Source organism: Camelina sativa, chromosome 7 (assembly GCF_030686135.1).
Source record: "Camelina sativa cultivar CO46 ecotype springtype chromosome 7, ASM3068613v1".
Lineage (NCBI taxonomy): Eukaryota > Viridiplantae > Streptophyta > Magnoliopsida > Brassicales > Brassicaceae > Camelina > Camelina sativa.
This window is the reverse complement of record NC_141886.1, coordinates 24,921,862-24,940,642: the sequence shown is the minus strand read 5'-3', so window position 1 is coordinate 24,940,642 and position 18,781 is coordinate 24,921,862. Positions and strand designations below refer to the sequence as shown.

General features: G+C 37.9%; 2 protein-coding genes and 1 pseudogene across 6 annotated transcripts; 2 read left to right on the top strand and 1 right to left on the bottom strand.

Moving 5' to 3' along the window:
* The first annotated feature begins 10 nt into the window (after window positions 1-10).
* On the top strand, window positions 11-7,765 carry LOC104702072 (protein DETOXIFICATION 16-like). 4 transcript variants are annotated; one of them, XM_010417884.3, is made up of 8 exons: window positions 11-356; window positions 439-983; window positions 1,053-1,139; window positions 1,251-1,307; window positions 1,390-1,628; window positions 7,051-7,169; window positions 7,287-7,373; window positions 7,464-7,765. In XM_010417884.3, exons 1-8 carry the CDS (start codon window positions 81-83, stop codon window positions 7,515-7,517), a joined length of 1,464 nt encoding a protein of 487 aa, XP_010416186.1. In that variant the 5' UTR covers window positions 11-80; the 3' UTR covers window positions 7,518-7,765. The 4 variants fall into 4 exon arrangements, with proteins under 4 accessions (XP_010416186.1, XP_010416187.1, XP_010416189.1 ...); XM_010417885.3 differs by lacking the exon at window positions 7,051-7,169; XM_010417887.3 differs by lacking the exons at window positions 7,051-7,169; window positions 7,287-7,373; window positions 7,464-7,765 and adding an exon at window positions 1,737-7,008 and having other exon boundaries at window positions 14-356.
* Window positions 7,766-7,908: 143 nt separating this feature from the next.
* On the top strand, window positions 7,909-10,389 carry LOC104702071 (protein DETOXIFICATION 17-like; annotated as a pseudogene). The gene is made up of 8 exons (XR_015562330.1): window positions 7,909-8,259; window positions 8,464-9,007; window positions 9,082-9,168; window positions 9,258-9,314; window positions 9,406-9,644; window positions 9,755-9,873; window positions 9,969-10,055; window positions 10,143-10,389. The product of XR_015562330.1 is annotated as a protein DETOXIFICATION 17-like (transcript).
* Window positions 10,390-10,547: 158 nt separating this feature from the next.
* On the bottom strand, window positions 10,548-12,930 carry LOC104702070 (cyclin-dependent kinase D-1-like). The gene is made up of 7 exons (XM_010417883.2): window positions 12,612-12,930; window positions 12,033-12,331; window positions 11,819-11,927; window positions 11,603-11,728; window positions 11,287-11,522; window positions 10,925-11,206; window positions 10,548-10,835 (listed from the first exon to the last, which is right to left on the bottom strand). Exons 1-7 carry the CDS (start codon window positions 12,705-12,707, stop codon window positions 10,787-10,789), a joined length of 1,197 nt encoding a protein of 398 aa, XP_010416185.1. The 5' UTR covers window positions 12,708-12,930; the 3' UTR covers window positions 10,548-10,786.
* Window positions 12,931-18,781: the final 5,851 nt, after the last annotated feature.

Genomic DNA, 18,781 nt, shown 5'->3' with positions numbered 1-18,781 from the left:
TTACATTGTTGTTAAACCAACTACCAATTCTAATCTTTATGAACTACGCGCTCTCTTAAGCGACCGGAAGGGAAAAATTCATGGAGCGAGGAGAAGGAGGAGACGACTCTCCGACGAATCCGTTGGTCGTAGACGTCTCTTCTATGGACTCGAAGATACGCAGAGGAGGAGGAGGATGGATCGCGGAGGAAGTTAAGAAACAGTTGTGGCTAGGTGGTCCAGTTGTGGCTACGAATCTGTTGCAGTATCTTCTTCAGATGATCTCTATCATGGTCGTCGGACATCAAGGCGAGTTAGCTCTCTCTAGCGTCTCCGTTGCTAGTTCATTCTCCCAAATCACTGGCTTAAGTTTGCTCGTCAGTCTCTCTCACTTTCTCTTTTTCTTCACAGAAACTTTAGTATGTTAGAAACTAAAAAATGGGTTCTGTTTGTTTTTAGATGGGACTGTCGGGAGGATTGGGTACATTGTGTGGTCAATCTTACGGAGCAAAAGTAGAAAGAATGTTAGGAATACACACACAAAGAGCAATGGTGGTTCTTCTCATCTTATGCTTTCCGTTATCCATTTTATGGATCAATGCATCATCCATTCTTGTGTTTCTTGGCCAAGACGCAGTCATTGCTCAAACCTCTGGATCATACATAGCGTTCTTGATCCCAGGCCTTTTCGGTTTCGCGATTTTACAATGCCTCAATAGTTTCTTTACGAGCCAGAACAGAGTGTTCCCTCTCATGCTCTGTTCCGGTTTAACCACCCTGCTTCACGTTCCTGTTTGTTGGGGTTTGGTGTCCAATTCTGGTTTGGGAATCAGAGGAGCTGCGCTAGCAACTTCGTTTTCCTTGTGGGTTAATGTTGTCTTGTTGAGTCTTTACGTCAAATTCTCGCCTGCTTGCGCCAAAACATGGACCGGGTTCTCCCGAGAGGCTCTTGAGAACGTTATGGTCTTTCTTCGTCTGGCTGTTCCGTCTGCATTCATGGTCTGGTACGTATCTTTAAAATCATCTTTTGCTTCTTCTATATATCACATCTTTAATGTCGTTGGTGGAAACAGCTTGACGATTTGGTCATCTGAGACAGTGGTCTTCCTCTCAGGCTTACTTCCAAATCCTGTTCTTGAAACTTCGGTTATCTCCACTTGGTAAACACACATGCTCCCTTGTAGCTTGTCTGTACATTAGTACTAAGATCCTCAATTCTTTCTCGAGAATCAATCGAAATCTCTTTTTTTCGGGTTGGATATTCTGAACAGTTTAGGTATCTCCACAGTAATTCGTATGGTTCCCTATGCATCGGCTTGTGTAGTGAGGTAACCCACTTTACTAAGATGTTACCAAATTTTTAAACTGGAAATTCATCTTATAAAATGTTGTGGGTGTGTGTTGTGAAAGCGTGAGGGTATCGAATGAGTTAGGAGCAGGAAATCCAGACAATGCCAGGAGAGCTATACGAGTATGCTTAGCCATGACACTTTTTGTGTGTGTCTTAAGTGAATTGGTGTTGCTGGTTACACGTGAAACACTTGGATACACTTACTCAAACGAGTCTGAAGTTGCTGAATATGTAGCAACGATGGTGCCTCTCCTCGTCATTTCCAATCTCCTTGATGGTCTTCAGGCCATTCTCTCAGGTCCTAGCTCTCATGAGTTCTCGATCTTCCATCTTCTTTTATCTTTGTGTTTTTTTTTTTTTTTTTCTAATCTTAATGTTCCTTTCGATGTAATTATGTTTTCCCCAGTAACCTTAGGATAATCTTGCTGACGTGGAGGGCGATTAGGTTTTTTACTTGGTCCCCAAGTTGGATGGTTTTGGCGGATCCGCCGCCTCGGACTACGGAGTCCGATTCACCGGTCATGGATTTGACTATCTCTTTGGGTGTCGAGGGGAGTCAAGGGAGTTCAATCAAGGTTCTGTCCGTTGAGGTTGGTCTATCGGGGGAGGGTGTCGAAACTAAAGGCTCTAAGTCTTCGGTTTCAGGTGATCAAAAGTTGTGGCTAAAGGCGGCGACGAAACATGTGTTCACTAAGCAGGCTTTTGTGGTCTCTGAGGTGGAAGGGAAACAACGTGTGGTAGTCCCTAGGGATGTCTTTGTGGATCCAAAGCCCTTGTGGGAAGATTTTGTTGTGGGAAAGTTCCTCAATGAAAAAGCTCCGCATGTGGGGAAGATCCATATGATCGTAAATAAGATTTGGAGATTGGGAGATAAATTCTCGCTTATTGATGTCATAGTGGTTAATGATAACACTGTCAAGTTTCGAGTTCGCAGTGAACGCATAAGGAACAGAGTTTTAAACAGAGGCATGTGGAATATTGGAGGCATCCCAATGCTCATCTCTAGGTGGACACCTTTTGCAGAAGAGGCACAACCAGCACTGAAATATGTTCCTCTTTGGGTTATATTGAAGAATGTGCCGCCAACAATGTTCACTCATAAGGGGCTGCAGTTTCTCTCGATTGCGGTAGGTACCCCACAGAGGTTACATCCAAAGACAGAGGCATGTACTAGTTTTGAGGAAGCACAAGTTATGGTGGACGCAGATCTCACTAAACCTTTACCAGTGGAATATCATCTGGCGGGAGAAGAAGAGGGGGAGTTAGATGTTGTGGTCAAATATTCTTATCCTTGGCTGCCTCCTCACTGTAGTCGCTGTCGTAAATGGGGACACTTGCAGTCAGCTTGTCTGACTCCAGCCTCACAAAATGTACCTACATCACCTCCAAGGTCTCCTGCGGTGAAAGAGACGGGAACTGTGGATTCTGCTCAAAGTGAGGGTACTCCTATTCAGGGGGATGCTCAAACGCCTCAGGCAACTGTGTTGACAAAGGTTGTTGCTAACGTTACTGATGTGCGGAAGGAAACGGGTGAACAAGAGTGGATTACACCACAAAAAACGGGAAATAAGTTGTTGCATAGTCCCAATAAACAGAGGAGTCCGGTAAAACCTGGTGAGGGATCTCTGTTATCTAACTCATATTCGGTCATGAGTGAACAGGATGCGGAAGATAATGCCCCGGAGGACCCTCCGGAGAATGATAAGACACATGCTGCTTCTGACACGGATGTTGAGCCTCCCGATACTCGTGCACCTGTTCTGTCACAGACATATGTCCTTGTGACTGGGAAGCGAGGACGAGGTGTCAAAGCAAATTTACCTGTACGAGAGTCTATTCCGCGGGCATCAAAGGACTCCCATAAATATGTATCTCAACCCCCTACTCAACTTCCACGAGATCAAAGTAGGGCTGACCCCAACCTCCAGTAATGTCAAGTTTCTTCTGGAATGTTCGCGGTTTTAACAAAATGTCCAAACATTCCGTAGTCCGTGATTGGGTTAAGAAAGGCAATTTCCAGTTTGGTTGTTTATTGGAAACGAGGGTGAAGGAGAGGAAAGCAGAGGAAATTCTCAGTTCAGTATTCCCTGGGTGGTCTTATTTAACAAATTATTCTTGTAGTCGTCGGGGGAGGATTTGGGTGATCTGGAACTCAAATGCCCGCCTCACACCTTGTTATACGAGCAGTCAAGTGATAACTTGCTCTGTTCTGTTGGAAGGAGCTGTAAATGAGTTTTTTTATCTCTTTCATTTATGCAGCTAATGGTTTTGCAGAGAGAAAGTTTTTGTGGGAGGATTTGAAGTATCACCAAGACACACCATTGTTTCGTAATAAACCATGGATGGTGTTTGGTGATTTTAATGAAATTCTTAAAGGAGAGGAGCATTCGCTATATGATGTTAGCCCTACGGTGTCCGGGAATGCGAGATTTTCAAGAAGTGGTGCAGTATTGTTCCTTTAGTGACCTGCAATATCATGGTCCTATGTACACTTGGTATAACAAGCGTGATTTTGGCCTCATTTGCAAGAAGCTGGATAGAGTTCTTGTAAATGATGCTTGGCTTACTGATTATCCACATTCTTATGGAGTGTTTGAGGCAGGGGATGCTCAGATCATCTCTGGTGCCGTATAAAAATAGGGAGTGATCAACCACAATTGCGCAGACCTTTCAAATTCTGCAATGTCTTACTGGAGGATGAAAATTTCTTACCGATGGTACAGACGTACTGGGATAACACAGAGCAGTTGCATCATTCGACGTCTACACTGTACCGGTTCTCAAAGAAGTTAAAAACCCTGAAACCAAAAATAAAGTTGCGGAGTAGAGATCGACTTGGGAATCTTGAAAAGAAGACTAAGGAGGCTTTTGCATATCTATGCACCTGTCAGTTGGAGACAATGCAGGACCCTGTAGATTATACGATGCAAAGGGAAGCGGCTGCGTATAGTAGGTGGCTGTTTGTTTCAGGTTTGGAGGAGAGGTTTTTAAAACAAAAATCAAAGTTACACTGGCTCAAGATAGGAGATGGGAATAATAAGGCCTTCCATCGAGCTGCTAAGGCTCGTGAGGCTAGGAATGCAATAAGAGAGGTTCACTGTCCGGATGGTACAATAGCAGACACTCAAGAAACGATGAAGCAGGAGGCTGAAAGGTTTTTCCGACAATTTCTTGGCCATCAATTACTTAATTATCAGGCGATAGACGAGGCTATGCTATCCGGTTTGTTATCTTATCGTTGTTCTGAGTCGGAACAGAACATGTTGGTGAAAGAAGTATCTGAGGGGGAGATTAGAGATGTTTTACACTCCATGCCAAAGGATAAAAGCCTCGGGCCTGAGGGGTATACTGTGGAGTTCCTTAAAGGGACATGGTCTGTTATAAAGAAGGATTTTGTGGCTTCTGTCCAATCTTTCTTTCAGTATGGCTTCTTACCATAGGGGGTTAACACAACCATTTTAGCGCTCATACCGAAGAAGAAGGTGGTTAGCGAAATGAAGGATTATAGGCCTATCTCCTGCTGTAATGTGGTATACAACGTGATCTCCAAAATCCTTGCAAACAAACTAAAACGATTACTCCCTGTTTTTATTTCTCTAAATCAATCTGCCTTTGTCAAAGATCGTCTACTCATGGAGAATGTCCTCCTCGCTTCAGAGATAGTTGCTGATTATCACAAGGAATCAGTGTCCCCTAGAAGTGCTGTCAAGATTGATATCTCGAAAGCATTCGACTCTGTACAATGGCCTTTTCTGTTAAGTATTTTACGAACACTGAATTTTCCAGAACAGTTTGTGAAATGGATTGAACTTTGTGTGACCACAGCCTCCTTTTCAGTTCAAGTGAATGGTGAGCTTTCCGGACTGTTCCGCAGTGCAAGAGGACTGCGACAAAGTTGTTCCTTATCCCCCTATCTCTTCGTAATCTGTATGCAAGTCTTATCTGCTATGCTCGACAGAGCGGCTTCGGAGAGGCGAATGGGTTACCACCCACGTTGTAAGAATGTCAAGCTCACCCATCTATGCTTTGCAGACGATCTACTGGTCTTTATAGACGGGACTAAAACATCTATTGAGAGCATTCTCCAGATTTTTCATGAGTTTGCAGGCTTCTCTAGTCTAAATATCAGTCTAGAGAAGTCTACACTCTATATGGCTGGTGTCACAAATAGTGATAAGGAATCAATTCTTCACTCCTTCCCATTCGCATCAGGTTTTCTTCCTGTTCGTTATTCGGGGCTCCCTCTCTTAACCAAAAGAATGACAACGTCGGATTACACGCCTCTCCTTTGCGGGGTGTCTTCAACTAATAAGTTCTTTCATTCACAGTCTCACTAACTTCTGAATGTCTGCTTTCTGACTGCCAACTGCCTGCATCAAGGAGATTGATAGTCTGTGTTCTGCTTTCCTGTGGTCTGGACCTTCTCTAAACACTAAAAAAGCCAAAGTCTTCTGGTCTGATGTATGTATCCCTAAAGAAAAGGGTGGCTTGGGGTTGCGTTCGTTGCAAGAAGCAAATAAAGTGAGTTGTTTGAAACTCATCTAGCGACTGTTATCTTCGAATTCCTTATGGGTGACGTGGCTTCGGGCTCATCTCCTAAAAAAGGGTTCATTCTGGTCCCTTACGAACAATACCGCCTCAGGTTCTTGGATGTGGAGGAAATTACTCAAATATCGTACTTTGGCTGTTGATTTTGTTCGGTATGAGGTCAGAAATGGTCTGAATATCTCTTTCTGGCATGACCATTGGTCGCCTCTGGGATGTTTATTTAATCTTGCAGGCCCGCGGGGTAGTATTGATATGGGAATCAGTCTTCATGCTACTGTTGCAGCGGCTCTCGCTCATTGGGAAAGGCACCATCGCGTGGACTATCTGAATCAGCTGGAGACAGTTCTTAAGACAGTTAGAAACCGAGGATTAATGAACACTGCAGATGTGGTCCTTTGGAAGGGAAAAGGTGATCACTTTAAGGGCAAATTTAGCACAAAAGACACTTGGGAGTATACCAGGAGCGCCAGGCAACGACAATCGTGGGTTGCAGGTGTCTGGTTCTCTCAGGCCACTCCCAAATACTCATTTATGGTCTGGTTAGCCACGCTCAACCGCATGTCTACTGGAGATCGGATGCAGCATTGGAACTCACGGGTGGATACCTCTTGTCCCCTGTGTAACACGCCACTAGAAACTCGCGACCACCTATTCTTCATCTGCCCTTATTCGACAGAAGTTTGGACTTGTTTAACCTCTAAGTTACTTACGCAGAGGTTCTCTACAGACTGGGATACAAACCTGATTCTTCTGGTTGACACACTTTGGGACCTGTTACTCTGTTTCTCCTGCTTTATGCTTTCTAGGCTTCTCTTCACTCCCTCTGGCAGGAACGGAATAGACGCCGTCACGGGGAAGCTCCAACCCCAGCTGCTCAACTAATTAAACACCTCGATAGGCAGATCCGTAACAGGCTGCTCACGCTCCAACCTAAAGGGAACCCCACCTGCTGCATGGCGAAGTGGCTCGACTCTCGTTGATAACACGAGTTGACAATTGTTACTTTTGCTATTTTTTGTAAGAATTTATGTGAGCTAGTCTTCTCTAGTTTGGAGACATAAAAACACGCTGTACTTGATGTAAACACTACTTTTTTCGAATAAATTTTACATTTTATTCAAAAAAAAAAATTATGTTTTCCCCCACCGGGTTTGTGGATATCGATTGATCAGGGGTTCTTGGAGGTTCAGGGTGGCAAAAGATAGGGGCATACGTAACACTCGGATCCTACTATTTAGTTGGCATTCCAACATCGATCTTGTTTGGATTCGTGTTAGGGGTTGGAGGAATGGTAAAAAAAAAAAGATTTTGCATAATCACAAGTTGATTCATGTTTCCTTTTTATAAATTTATAAAATCTAATAATATCTTTGAATGAATTGAGAGTCGTCGTTGTGTCTTTAATTAGGGGATTTGGTTAGGAGTGATTTGTGCTACGTTTGCTCAAGTCTCTGCCATTGCTTTTGTCATGACTCGTACCAACTGGACCGAAGAGGTAAACAAACTATATAAAATGTCATTAAAATAAGTATATAGAAATTCAAATAAGTGACGGTTATGTAATAATAAATATTTTTATATTTAGGTGAAGAAAGCGAAAGGACGAGTTTACGAGTCAATTATACCGGCGACTGAGTAAGGATGCGGTAGCCAGCCTCCTGACTCGGGGGAGAATAAGAAAAGAGAGAACTAAATAAGAGCCACTCACGTCGCACTCGTTGTCAAGATTCGGAGTAAAACACAAATCGATGGCTGTGGATTGGGAGCATATTTCGATTGTTCTTTTTTTTTTTCCTTTCTAAGATATATATTTCGATTATTATTGTCATCAATTTGCAATATCGAAAAGTTAAAATGGCAATAAATTAAAAATAATAATTTGCTAAATCAGGAAAGAGTATTAGTGGAAATATATACTAATTAAGATGTCATACCGTGTTTGACAACAAAACAAACAAAAAAAATATATATCATACCGTAAAAAAAAAACAGAATAGCCTATAAATATCAACCAAGTCTCCTCCACAAACCCTAAAGACCAGGTAAGAGAGATACATAGGTTGTTGTTTCTTATTAATATATTTTTCTTTGTTAGTATTTTTTTTTTCTTTTGTTGGCTTTTGGGAGAGAGAGAGAAAAAAAATAATAATGGAAAATTGTGTGACGCCTCCGCTTCTGATCACAGAGAAGAAAACGACGATGATACGTGTGAAGGAGGAAGTGAAGAAGCAGCTATGGCTTCCAGCACCACTTATTGGTGCAAGCCTGCTTCAATACTCTCTCCAAGTCATCTCCTGTTCGTTGGCCATTTAGGCTCTCTTCCCCTATCTGCCGCTTCTATCGCCACCTCCTTTGCCTCTGTCACAGGCTTCACCTTCCTCGTACGTTTCTGTCCCCTTTCACAAATATATTAGAATTCCGCATTGATTCATGATTTAACGTTTTGGGTGCAATTTTCTTGGTTTGTTAAAATCGTTCTTGAAATTTGTTCAGAGATCTGTAGGGTTCTGTTTCAGAATTATTTTGTAAAGTAGTAAAATTTTAAACCCGATTCGTTCTTGTGTGTGTGTGTTTATGTGTAATAGTTGGGAACAGCGAGTGCGTTGGAGACACTATGTGGTCAAGCTTACGGAGCAAAGCTGTACGGGAAACTAGGAATTCAAATGCAGAGAGCAATGTTTGTTCTTCTAATACTCTCTGTTCCTCTCTCGATCATTTGGGCTAACACTGAGCAGATTCTCGTATTGGTCCACCAAGACAAGTCCATTGCAAGTGTTGCTGGCTCCTACGCGAGATACATGATCCCGAGCCTCTTCGCCTATGGACTGCTTCAATGCATCAATAGGTTCTTGCAAGCGCAGAACAATGTGTTCCCTGTCTTTGTCTGCTCTGGTATCACCACTTGTCTTCATTTGCTTCTCTGTTGGTTGTTGTCTTGAAGACTGCTTTAGGATACAGAGGAGCTGCTCTCGCTATCTCGGTCTCTTACTGGTTCAACGTCATTCTCCTCTCGTGTTATGTCAAATTTTCGTCTACTTGTTCGCAAAGTTGGACCGGGTTTTCAAAGGAGGCTTTTCAAGAACTTTATGATCTTTCTAAAATTGCTTTTCCTTCAGCAGTCATGGTCTGGTAAGTTAGTGAACAAAAATTGTTGCACTGCTTAGGTGTAGTATTAGGACTAAATCGATTCTGTTTTGTAACAGTTTGGAGCTGTGGTCCTTCGAGCTTTTGGTTCTTGCCTCTGGCCTTCTTCCCAATCCGGTTTTAGAAACTTCAGTGCTTTCAATCTGGTAAAACTTGGTTGTGTTTGTCTTATGCTACTAGGAGCTTTCACTTCTTTGTTCTATTTAATTATAACATAATTTCTTCAACTTTTCAGTTTAAATACTTCACTAACAATCTGGCAGATCTCGGTTGGTCTTGGTGGCGCTGCAAGGTCAGTACATCAGAATCAAAAGGTATATCCAAGAAGTAATCTCATCAAAGAAACGTATCTCACTACTCTTGTGTGTTCTGTTAACTTGCAGCATAAGGGTGTCAAACGAGTTAGGAGCAGGGAATCCACAAGTGGCAAAACTAGCTGTATATGTCATTGTAGGCATAGCAGTTGCAGAGGGAATTGTGGTTGTAACGGTTCTGTTGTCCATCCGGAAAATCTTAGGTCATGCTTTTAGCAGCGACCCGAAGATCATCGCATATGCTGCATCAATGATACTGATTGTCGCATGTGGAAACTTCCTTGATGGCCTCCAATGCGTTCTCTCAGGTTAGTTTTTGAATGACACAAAGAAGATTAGCTTTGGCTCCTGGTTTATGTATATATGTCCGGTTAAGCAATTGGAATCCTGGTCAACTGGTTTTGATGTATGTTTGCAGGGGTTGCTAGAGGATGTGGATGGCAGAAGATTGGAGCGTGTGTGAATCTTGGATCATATTATCTTGTTGGAGTTCCATTAGGCTTATTACTTGGTTTCCATTTCCACATCGGTGGTCGGGTAATAATTTTGAAACTCATATTCTCAATATTCAAGTTTAAACTCAAGACTAATTTGTATAAACTCTAATTTTTGTGGTGTTATATCATTGTTAGGGGCTTTGGTTGGGAATCGTAACAGCATTGGCTGTTCAAGTGTTTTGTCTTTCTTTAGTCACTATATTCACAAACTGGGATAAAGAGGTAAAAAGCCTTTATACTGATCGGGTCAATTTGTTATCTATAAGGACTCTGCCTAATGTGATTCTGTTTCTTGATTTATACGAATAGGCAAAGAAAGCTACAAACAGAGTCGGGTCTTCAGATGACAAAGATGGCGATGTGGAATGATCAATCCAGGAAAAAGCATTGGAAGTTGCAAATGAGCTTACCAACGTTAATGAATAAAATAGATAATGAGTACAGTAGTAGTTCATTCTTCTAATTGATTTGGCCTTTTACATTGGTCTTTCGAAAACTGGATATTGTGGTTTACCATTGTTGCAGATTTATTGAAATTCCTTAGATTGAGTACGCATCATCTCATCCAGCATTGCTAAAAACACATTTCATATTTGTGATGAGATTGAACTATATGTAAACCACCAACATGTTCCATAATTAAAAATACAGTACTGAAGTTTAAATTGTACTGTAAGAGCAATTGAGAATGAAAAACTTCGATAATGAATTGAGTTTGGGCCATAAACTGATGGATTTTTCTATAATGGGTTTACATGATGATTAGTTAATCATCTGTGCTTTACATTTTATTGTAAACAGAAAGAATGATTCACCATGTTCATCATCACTAGTAATATGACAAATTTCATGAATTACTGGACAGGACCAACCAGTAAGAGCCTGGTACTCGAGAACCTATAGGCTAAATGAACTGAAGATTGGCGTGAAGAAGAAGCTTGTTACGTTCTATCCTACATGAACTCGAGATCGAGTTTCCTCTTCAGATGAGATCTATCCGCACTGCAAAACCAAACATCAAAAAATCATCAGAAGTGATGATCTTAGAAGCTGATGTGTAATTCATCAGATGTGTAACCAATTCTTTTTACCTGGTGATGGTTGGTCGGTTAGGTGGCCGTTCGGCTAAGATGGTGAAATCTAAAGACATTGGTGCTTGTCCATCATGGCTAGCTTGTCTCATGACATCAACACTCTGGTCCTTGGATTTATTAGCAGACTTTCCTCGGTCAGGTATCACTCGTCTAAACTTATGTGCTGGTGACAACACTTTAACGGATTTGTGTTTACTGTCAGATGACTTAGCACCCAGCTGGCGTACTGATCTTGGGAGCTCTAAAGGGTCAGTTGGAGAAGGTGCAGATGTGAAGTACCTTTAAAAAGAAATCAAATGTTTGAGAACAAAACAAAATAACCATTGCTCATGTCTTCTTCATAGGATAGCTTTAGGTACCTGTGCTGCAGAGCTTGCTGAATCGATATTCTAGACTTGGGGTCATAGGTGAACATCTTAGACAACAAATCTAGAGCATCCTCACTAACCATTGGAAATAAAGAACGTAGAGAAGGTGCGAGGACAAATTGATACTCTACATAATCAGGAAGGCTGAGCATTTCTGGCCACTGATCTGCTTTTGGGGTCCCAAAGGCAGCAAATATTTTGCTTAATTGATCAATATCATTCTTTCCCTGCAACGGGGGAAAAATAAGCTAGAGAAACAAATAAACAGACGAATTGGGATCACGACACAAACAAAACGGAGTTTCACCTGAAGAAACGGTCTGCGTAACAGAAGTTCAGCAAAAATGCAGCCAGCAGCCCAAACATCAACTGCACCACCATACTGTTTTGCACCAAACAAAAGTTCAGGTGCTCTATACCATCTCGTAAAGACCTATGAAATTGCTGAAACAAATCAAGAAACGAAACATAGCAGAATTACTACATAAATAGAATTGCCACACACACAAAAAAAAAAGATTACCTGGTGGGTAAACTTATGACCAGGGATACTAAATATACGAGCTAACCCAAAATCTGCAAGCTTCAGTTGTCCATTAGGTCCTATCAACAAGTTGTTAGGCTTCATATCTCTGAAAACACATCCAAAAGATACTCCGTAAGTGTAAATCCAAACAAACCTTAATGGAGAGAGAAAGAAAAGTTCTGTGGACTATTCATTAGAATCAGTTAAGTACCTATGCAAAACCCATTTGTCATGACAATATTCAAGACCTTTTAACATCATTTGAAGGTAAGATTTGACATCAGCGGGGGAAAGAAACAGATTAGGATCTCGGATAACTGCTTCGAGATCAGTCTCCATGCACTCAAACACAATGTGCAAGTTCTCCTTGTGAGGAAACGCATCAATCAATTCAATCACATGTGGATGCTTAAGCTCTCTGAGTAATTTAATTTCTCTGAGAGCTGTTATATTCACACCTTCATTTTGTTTCCCAAATCTTATTTTCTTAATCGCTACAGTCTCTCCGTTCTACAAAATTCACCACAACAAAACAAAATCAGTTTCCTTATAGCCAAACTCAAACAAAAAATTACAAACTTTAAATCCACTTAGAGAACAAAAAAAAAAATGCAAACTTTGACTTCTAAGAACACATAATAGTTTAAAGATCGAAGCTTTTTTAGCTAAGATTGAATACCCAAAAGCTATGAGAACAAGACACAAAATAAGAATCACCGAGAAAATCTAAACCCTAATTTTGATGGGATGGGAACAAATTATGAAGAATTGAGTGAGGAGGAATCATCACCTTAGTGTCAATAGCCTTGAAGACGACTCCGTAAGTACCTTGACCAAGAACCTCACGTTTCAGATACCTATCAGCAACTTTCTTCGGCTGGTCCATCTCCGTAATTGACTAACCAGATTACAAGTAATGATCGAAATTGATCTTTTGTTAGATTGTGTTATCGTTAATGTTTTTGAGGTTTCTTATGGTCTGGAGAAAAAAGTAGCCGTTAGAGCAATTACAGAAGAAATCGACATTTTTAGGGGAAAATATATTGAAAAAGTAAACGAAAAAGGAAAGAGAAGGCTCTAAAAGCTAGAAGAAACAAAACGATGCTGGGACGCGTCCCAACGAAAACGACGTCGGGGCTTATAACCAAAAACCAACAGTGGTCTCCCCCAAATGCTCTAATAAGGCCCAAGTAATAGATTTGTTGGATATTAAACAACTCCGGTCCATATGTCAGATGGGCTAAGTTAATTAAAGCTTTGAGCTATCAGTTTTTTTTTTGCTTTCTTTTAAAAAGTCTCACAATATTTTGGGAAAAATGTCGTTAAAATCCTTGAGTTAGCATTTTTGTTGATTTAAATCACAAATTCTGGATTTGGAAATAAAAAGCAGAAATCTTTTGTTGACTTCCAAATAATTCGCAAACTCTTATTGACCTGACCTTTTGAGGCACAATGTTAAGTGGCCAAACGGAGAAATTAGATGTAGTTAATTATCTGTTAACGAGATTCGTTAATAGCAAAACAACACTGTTTATAACATCCTAAAACCCCCAAATTGAGAAATCGATTCTCATTTTCCCCAAATTTCAAACCCCAATCGATAATTTCTTTTATTTTTTTATTTTTCTCTTCTTCCTCGAATTCAACAGATGAGTTCTAGCTCAGAGACATCGGTGGTAGCTTCGTTTGACCGTGGAGTGTCATCGAAGTGTGTTTGTGGAGATGGAGTCATCAGTTGAATTCGAAGAAGAAGATCCGATCGAAGAAGAAAGGAGGAATCGCAAATTAGGGTTTGTGATTTGGGGATTTTGTGAGGAATTGATAATCGGATTCAATTTAGAGATGTAATTAACGGATCTCATTAACGCTTAATTAATCCCGTTTAATATCTCCGTCTTGCCAGTTAACGTTGTGCTTCAAACCAAAGTCAACAAGAGTTCATAATTTAAATAGAAGCCAAAAAAAAAGCGAGAATTTTTTTCAACAAATAAAGATTTAGTAATTTAAATCAACAAAAATGCTAATTTGGAAATTTTAATGACATTTTTCCTATAGTATTTTGTTATAATTAATGGATTTTTAAATCGTATACATATTTTAAACCCAATTTTTTCATACTTAATTGTTTAAATAAACAAAATTAATGGTTTGTGTTAAGTATACGAGCCACATATTTTTATTATTATAACTTCTTCTTATTAAATGTTATAGCTAGGTCGAGTATGCTTGTAAACATTTTCCTCAACCAACTAAAAAAAAATTACGCTGTGGATATAAGAATCTTTAAAATAAGGGCATTGAATAGCTTAAAGCATCGGCGTGAATGGTGAAAGAGACCACACTCGTTAGGATAATACGACAAGTTCGTTGAAATAAATCTAGCCATAGATTCTCCTCATACAAAGTAATATTTACCTGCTTTCGTGCCCACATCATCATCAGACAGACTTAATAATCCTAAAGCTATTTCGTGTTGCAATTTCTAATAGTTAGGTTAGGGTTAACAATACTTATAGAATTAGGTCACCAACCGAAAACACTTGTTCACTTTAGTAAAAGTTAAAAGAATGGTCGGCCTAATTCAATTTCAAAGTTCCATCTTAAAAAATGTAGTGGACTAGTGGTTGGCAGGAATAATAATAATTGATATTTTATACTTGTAATAACAATAATCTAGAAATAAAAGAGAGAAGCACAAAAGCCGAGAAGGACGCATGTGACGCGTAGGGGAATCTAACACTAAACAATGTCTGACCCTTCTCGTGTCTTTTCAGATGCACCCACCTGTATTTTTATTTTTGCATATTTCTTTTTATTTTCCCCTTCAACCACGAAAATCTAAACCACTATAATTACTACTCTCTATCTATCACTTCTTTCAAAAAATTACGTGTTATCTCTCACTCTCTCTCTTCTCTCTTAATATGTTTAGTCTGGTTAATTAGGATTCTTCATATCTCTCTTTCTTCAGTCTTTATTGCTTGTGATTGACCCCTTTTGGTGTTTTGTATATATATAAATATTATGTACAACTTCTCTCATCTAACCTTTCTAAATGTTTTCAAGAGTTATTCGTAGTTTGTTAGGTCAGATCCATAACGTATTTGTCTTCCGATAGATCTAGTTATGTCCGTATATAGTGATTTAATTATCTCTAGAGCAAAGAAAGATGGGAGGTAGAGCTCCTTGAAGTTCAAACGAGAGTTTAGTAGGGTAAAGAAAAGCTGCTAAGCTATGGATCCCATAAGCCCTAATCCTTATAATGATAAGAAAAGGATTTGGTTATCTCAGGAGCTTTAACTTGCCCTTTAATTGCTTTTACTCTTCTTTGGATTGAAGGGAGCTCTACATCTTCTTTCACCTTTCTCTATTTCTGTCTTTCTTTATTCTTCTGTCTACAATAATTTATTTCGATGAAGATCTTTAATTGTCCACTATTATTCGAGTATATATATGATGATTGTTTTGTTGCTGTCTTGCTGAACCAGTATTTGATATGGTGGGATAGTTCCTAAGAATCTAGGGTTCTTGCTAATGTCTGGGTAAATAAGATCCTTGCTTATCTGATAACTTCCGAAATTTTGCATTTTTCGTTTTCATGTCGCACTACGCAGTGACTTTGTTTTTTTGATTATATATTTGTTCTCCAATCACAGTCCATAATTATAGCGTATAAACACCTTCCGTAAAAAAAGATTATGATCGGATCTGAATTGTAGAATTAGAAATTCTTTAATTTGTTTATAGAATTCATTTGTCAACTTAATTTATGTTACTTCCTACCAAAAAAAAAAAACTTAATTTATGTTACTAGATGCTGTCTTCTGACCCTTCGTCTTTACACAGTAGAGATTCCGATATTTAACTGTAAAGAAAATAAAGTTAATATTGTGATTTTATTTGTATATAGGAAGATATAAAAATAACATATGTTACAGTCTTACAATAAATAGAAGTGTAAAGTCTTTTAATCAGCCGAAGATAATCAAACAAAACTCTTAATCGTAAGTGTAACCGTATGTCAAATGTTTTTAATTATCTGGAACGGTAGAGCTAGGTTATATGCTGAAAAATTGGAACCGAATCATGATAAACAGTTTATTGTTAGACCATCATTAATGGGAGAACAAGTGTTCTAAGCCCAAAAAAATTATAAAAATAATGAATAGTGGTTTAGAACACTTTTTTTAGTTCTTTACGTAGAACTGATTTAAGCCCAGTTTTTATTTGACGTAGTTTCCTGTGATTGGACGAGATTTTTTTTAAAAAAAGAAAATATTTTATTTATATAAGTAAGCAATTTAAATGTTAATTTATAAGTTTTTATAATTGTAATATGTTTAAGAATATTATATTAATTTATAAGTATATAATTACTTTTATATAAGTATGCAATTTAAATGTTAATTTATAAGTTTTTATAATTGTAATATGTTTAAGAATATTATATTAATTTATAAGTATATAATTGCTTTTATATAAGTATGCAATTTAAATGTTAATTTATAAGTTTTTATAATTGTAAAATGTTTATGAATATTATATTAATTTATAAGTATACAATTGTTTTTATATAAGTAAGTAATTTAAATGTTATTTTATAAGTTTTTATAATTTGTAAAATGTTTATGAATATTATTTCACTATATCTTTATTCTAAGAACACCATAATTAGTTCTCCCATTTTTTTTACCTATGATTTTAACAACTGATCTAACATTATTTTCACTATATATTTAATCTAAGAACACAAAAAAAAGTTCTCCCATTAATGATGCCTTTACGTATAACAAACGGAGCGTAATGAAAAAATTATTATATGTATAAGCAAAACTACACTTGTACAGGAATAGGCGATATTAATTCTTCAAATTAAAATACAGTTTAATTATGATATTTAACTACACTTGTACGCCGTCGCTTCAACTTATCACCAATGCATCAAGTATTGCCGCAGTTAAGTTCTCAAACATATACGACATCGTACATATATATGTCGTGCATGTACAACATCGTACATATATATGTCGTGCGGCGATACTTGACGCATTGGTGATAAGTCGATGCAACGGTGCACATCCTATGCAGTCAAGGTGTCATGAAAATCTAAGTTGTAGATAATTGGTTTGTCACAATCGCGAAGTTGAAACACTGGATTGTGTCGCCGACGTAGATAGATAGCATGATGGTTCTGACTGTCGTTACGGTATCTCCGTCAAACCTGGTCAGAGGTCTTCCTTGACCTGAATGTATCAGTTGGCGCGTAACAAAATGTCGTTGAGAGTCGTAGGGGCACGCAATGCTCCGGTTTGGGCGAATGATTATCATTACAATAAGAGTATCTTGTCGAATGATTCAAACTCGATCTATATCAACATCTTATTATTTAGATATTTCATAACAGCAAACGACGTAGATTTGTAATCAGTTCGTACATATGATTTTAAGTGCACAACCAGTGGAGATTTACATATATACATATTTCATGGTTGAAGAGCTATCTTCATCTTTTACATTAGGACTGGCTTAGTAGATATAGATAATGTTATTAATATTCTTCCTTCTTACAGATAGAAAATGGTTGTTGCGGATATGGACCAAACTTCCCTCTATTATAGCAACACATTCACTAAGGCCAAGTCCAACCGGTAAAACTGCATAATAACGTAGAATTGATTTTTTTGTCTCCAACCAGACTGTATATTTTACACTATAATAGGGTGATTCTTTTTTGTTGCACAATACACCACTATATTTGGTGTTTTACTGTAGCGACGACAAACACTATAATATTGTTGTTTTTTTAATTTTATTCTATTTTAAAATAACTTAGCTATAATAGATTAAATATAAGTTTAGTATTGTTATATAAGAATCTAATTAAGTTTGTAATAAAAAATAATATACCAAAACAGTTTTGTAGTTTTTAATTTTCATTATATAAATTATTAATTAGTAGAAAATATTAAAATTAATTAGTAATTTGATTGATAATATATAATAAAATTCAAATGAACATTGAAATATTTATTTTAGTAATATAATAATATAGAAAATCATTGTCAAAAAAATATATAGAAAATCTTTATTTTAGTAATATAATAATATAGAATAGTATTTTTAGTGTAATATTTTAGTGTTGTGGTTGGAGATTAATTTATTTTTAGTGTTAAAAATACATCAAATATAGTGTTATTTCAGCATTAAAATGGTGTTATGGTTGGAGATGCTTAAGGTCAAATCTAGCCCAGTAAATATGAGAATTTTAAGGCCCACTAAATTGGAAAATTTAGTCGAAGACTTTGTGCTTGGTCAATTCGCTCTATCGGGAAGCCGGGATGGTGAGCTTCGTATTTTGGATCTCCTTATTGGTATTTGGATTCTTTGGAGACACTAGAGACTACTACATATGCATCAATGATAATACATTAAATTATGCTGTAAATGGAAATTTTGGTGATAAAGGAGGGATTAACTTACATTTGAAATCAGGTAAAACACTTCCTAAAATTCCGTGAAGAAAGGAAGGGTCGGTGGGCTAGTTGAATTGTTTGTAGAGTTACACTTTTCAAATTGTGAGACGAACACTCGGACGTAAAGGACGTAAAAGGCTTTAGGCTTATGACTTATACTGTTGTCATGTTTCTACCTAAGAAGTGCCAGTTGCGTTTAAGTTTTCGAACACCAACTTCAATTTTGAATACTCAAAATCTGTAAAACTTGTAAGTTCTTAAAAATAGGTTTTTTTAGTTTGTTTATGTTTACAAAGATTTACAAATTTTGTTTATAAAAAAACATAATGTTATCAAAAAAATCATCGATGTGAGTCTATCTCTATATATGCTGGAAACTGAATAATGAAAATGCAATGCAGAAATTAGTAACATTGGTGTGATATTTTTCCATGACTCTCTCATGCTTAAGGGGGTGGATTTAAAAACAAGACTTGGTCTAAAAACT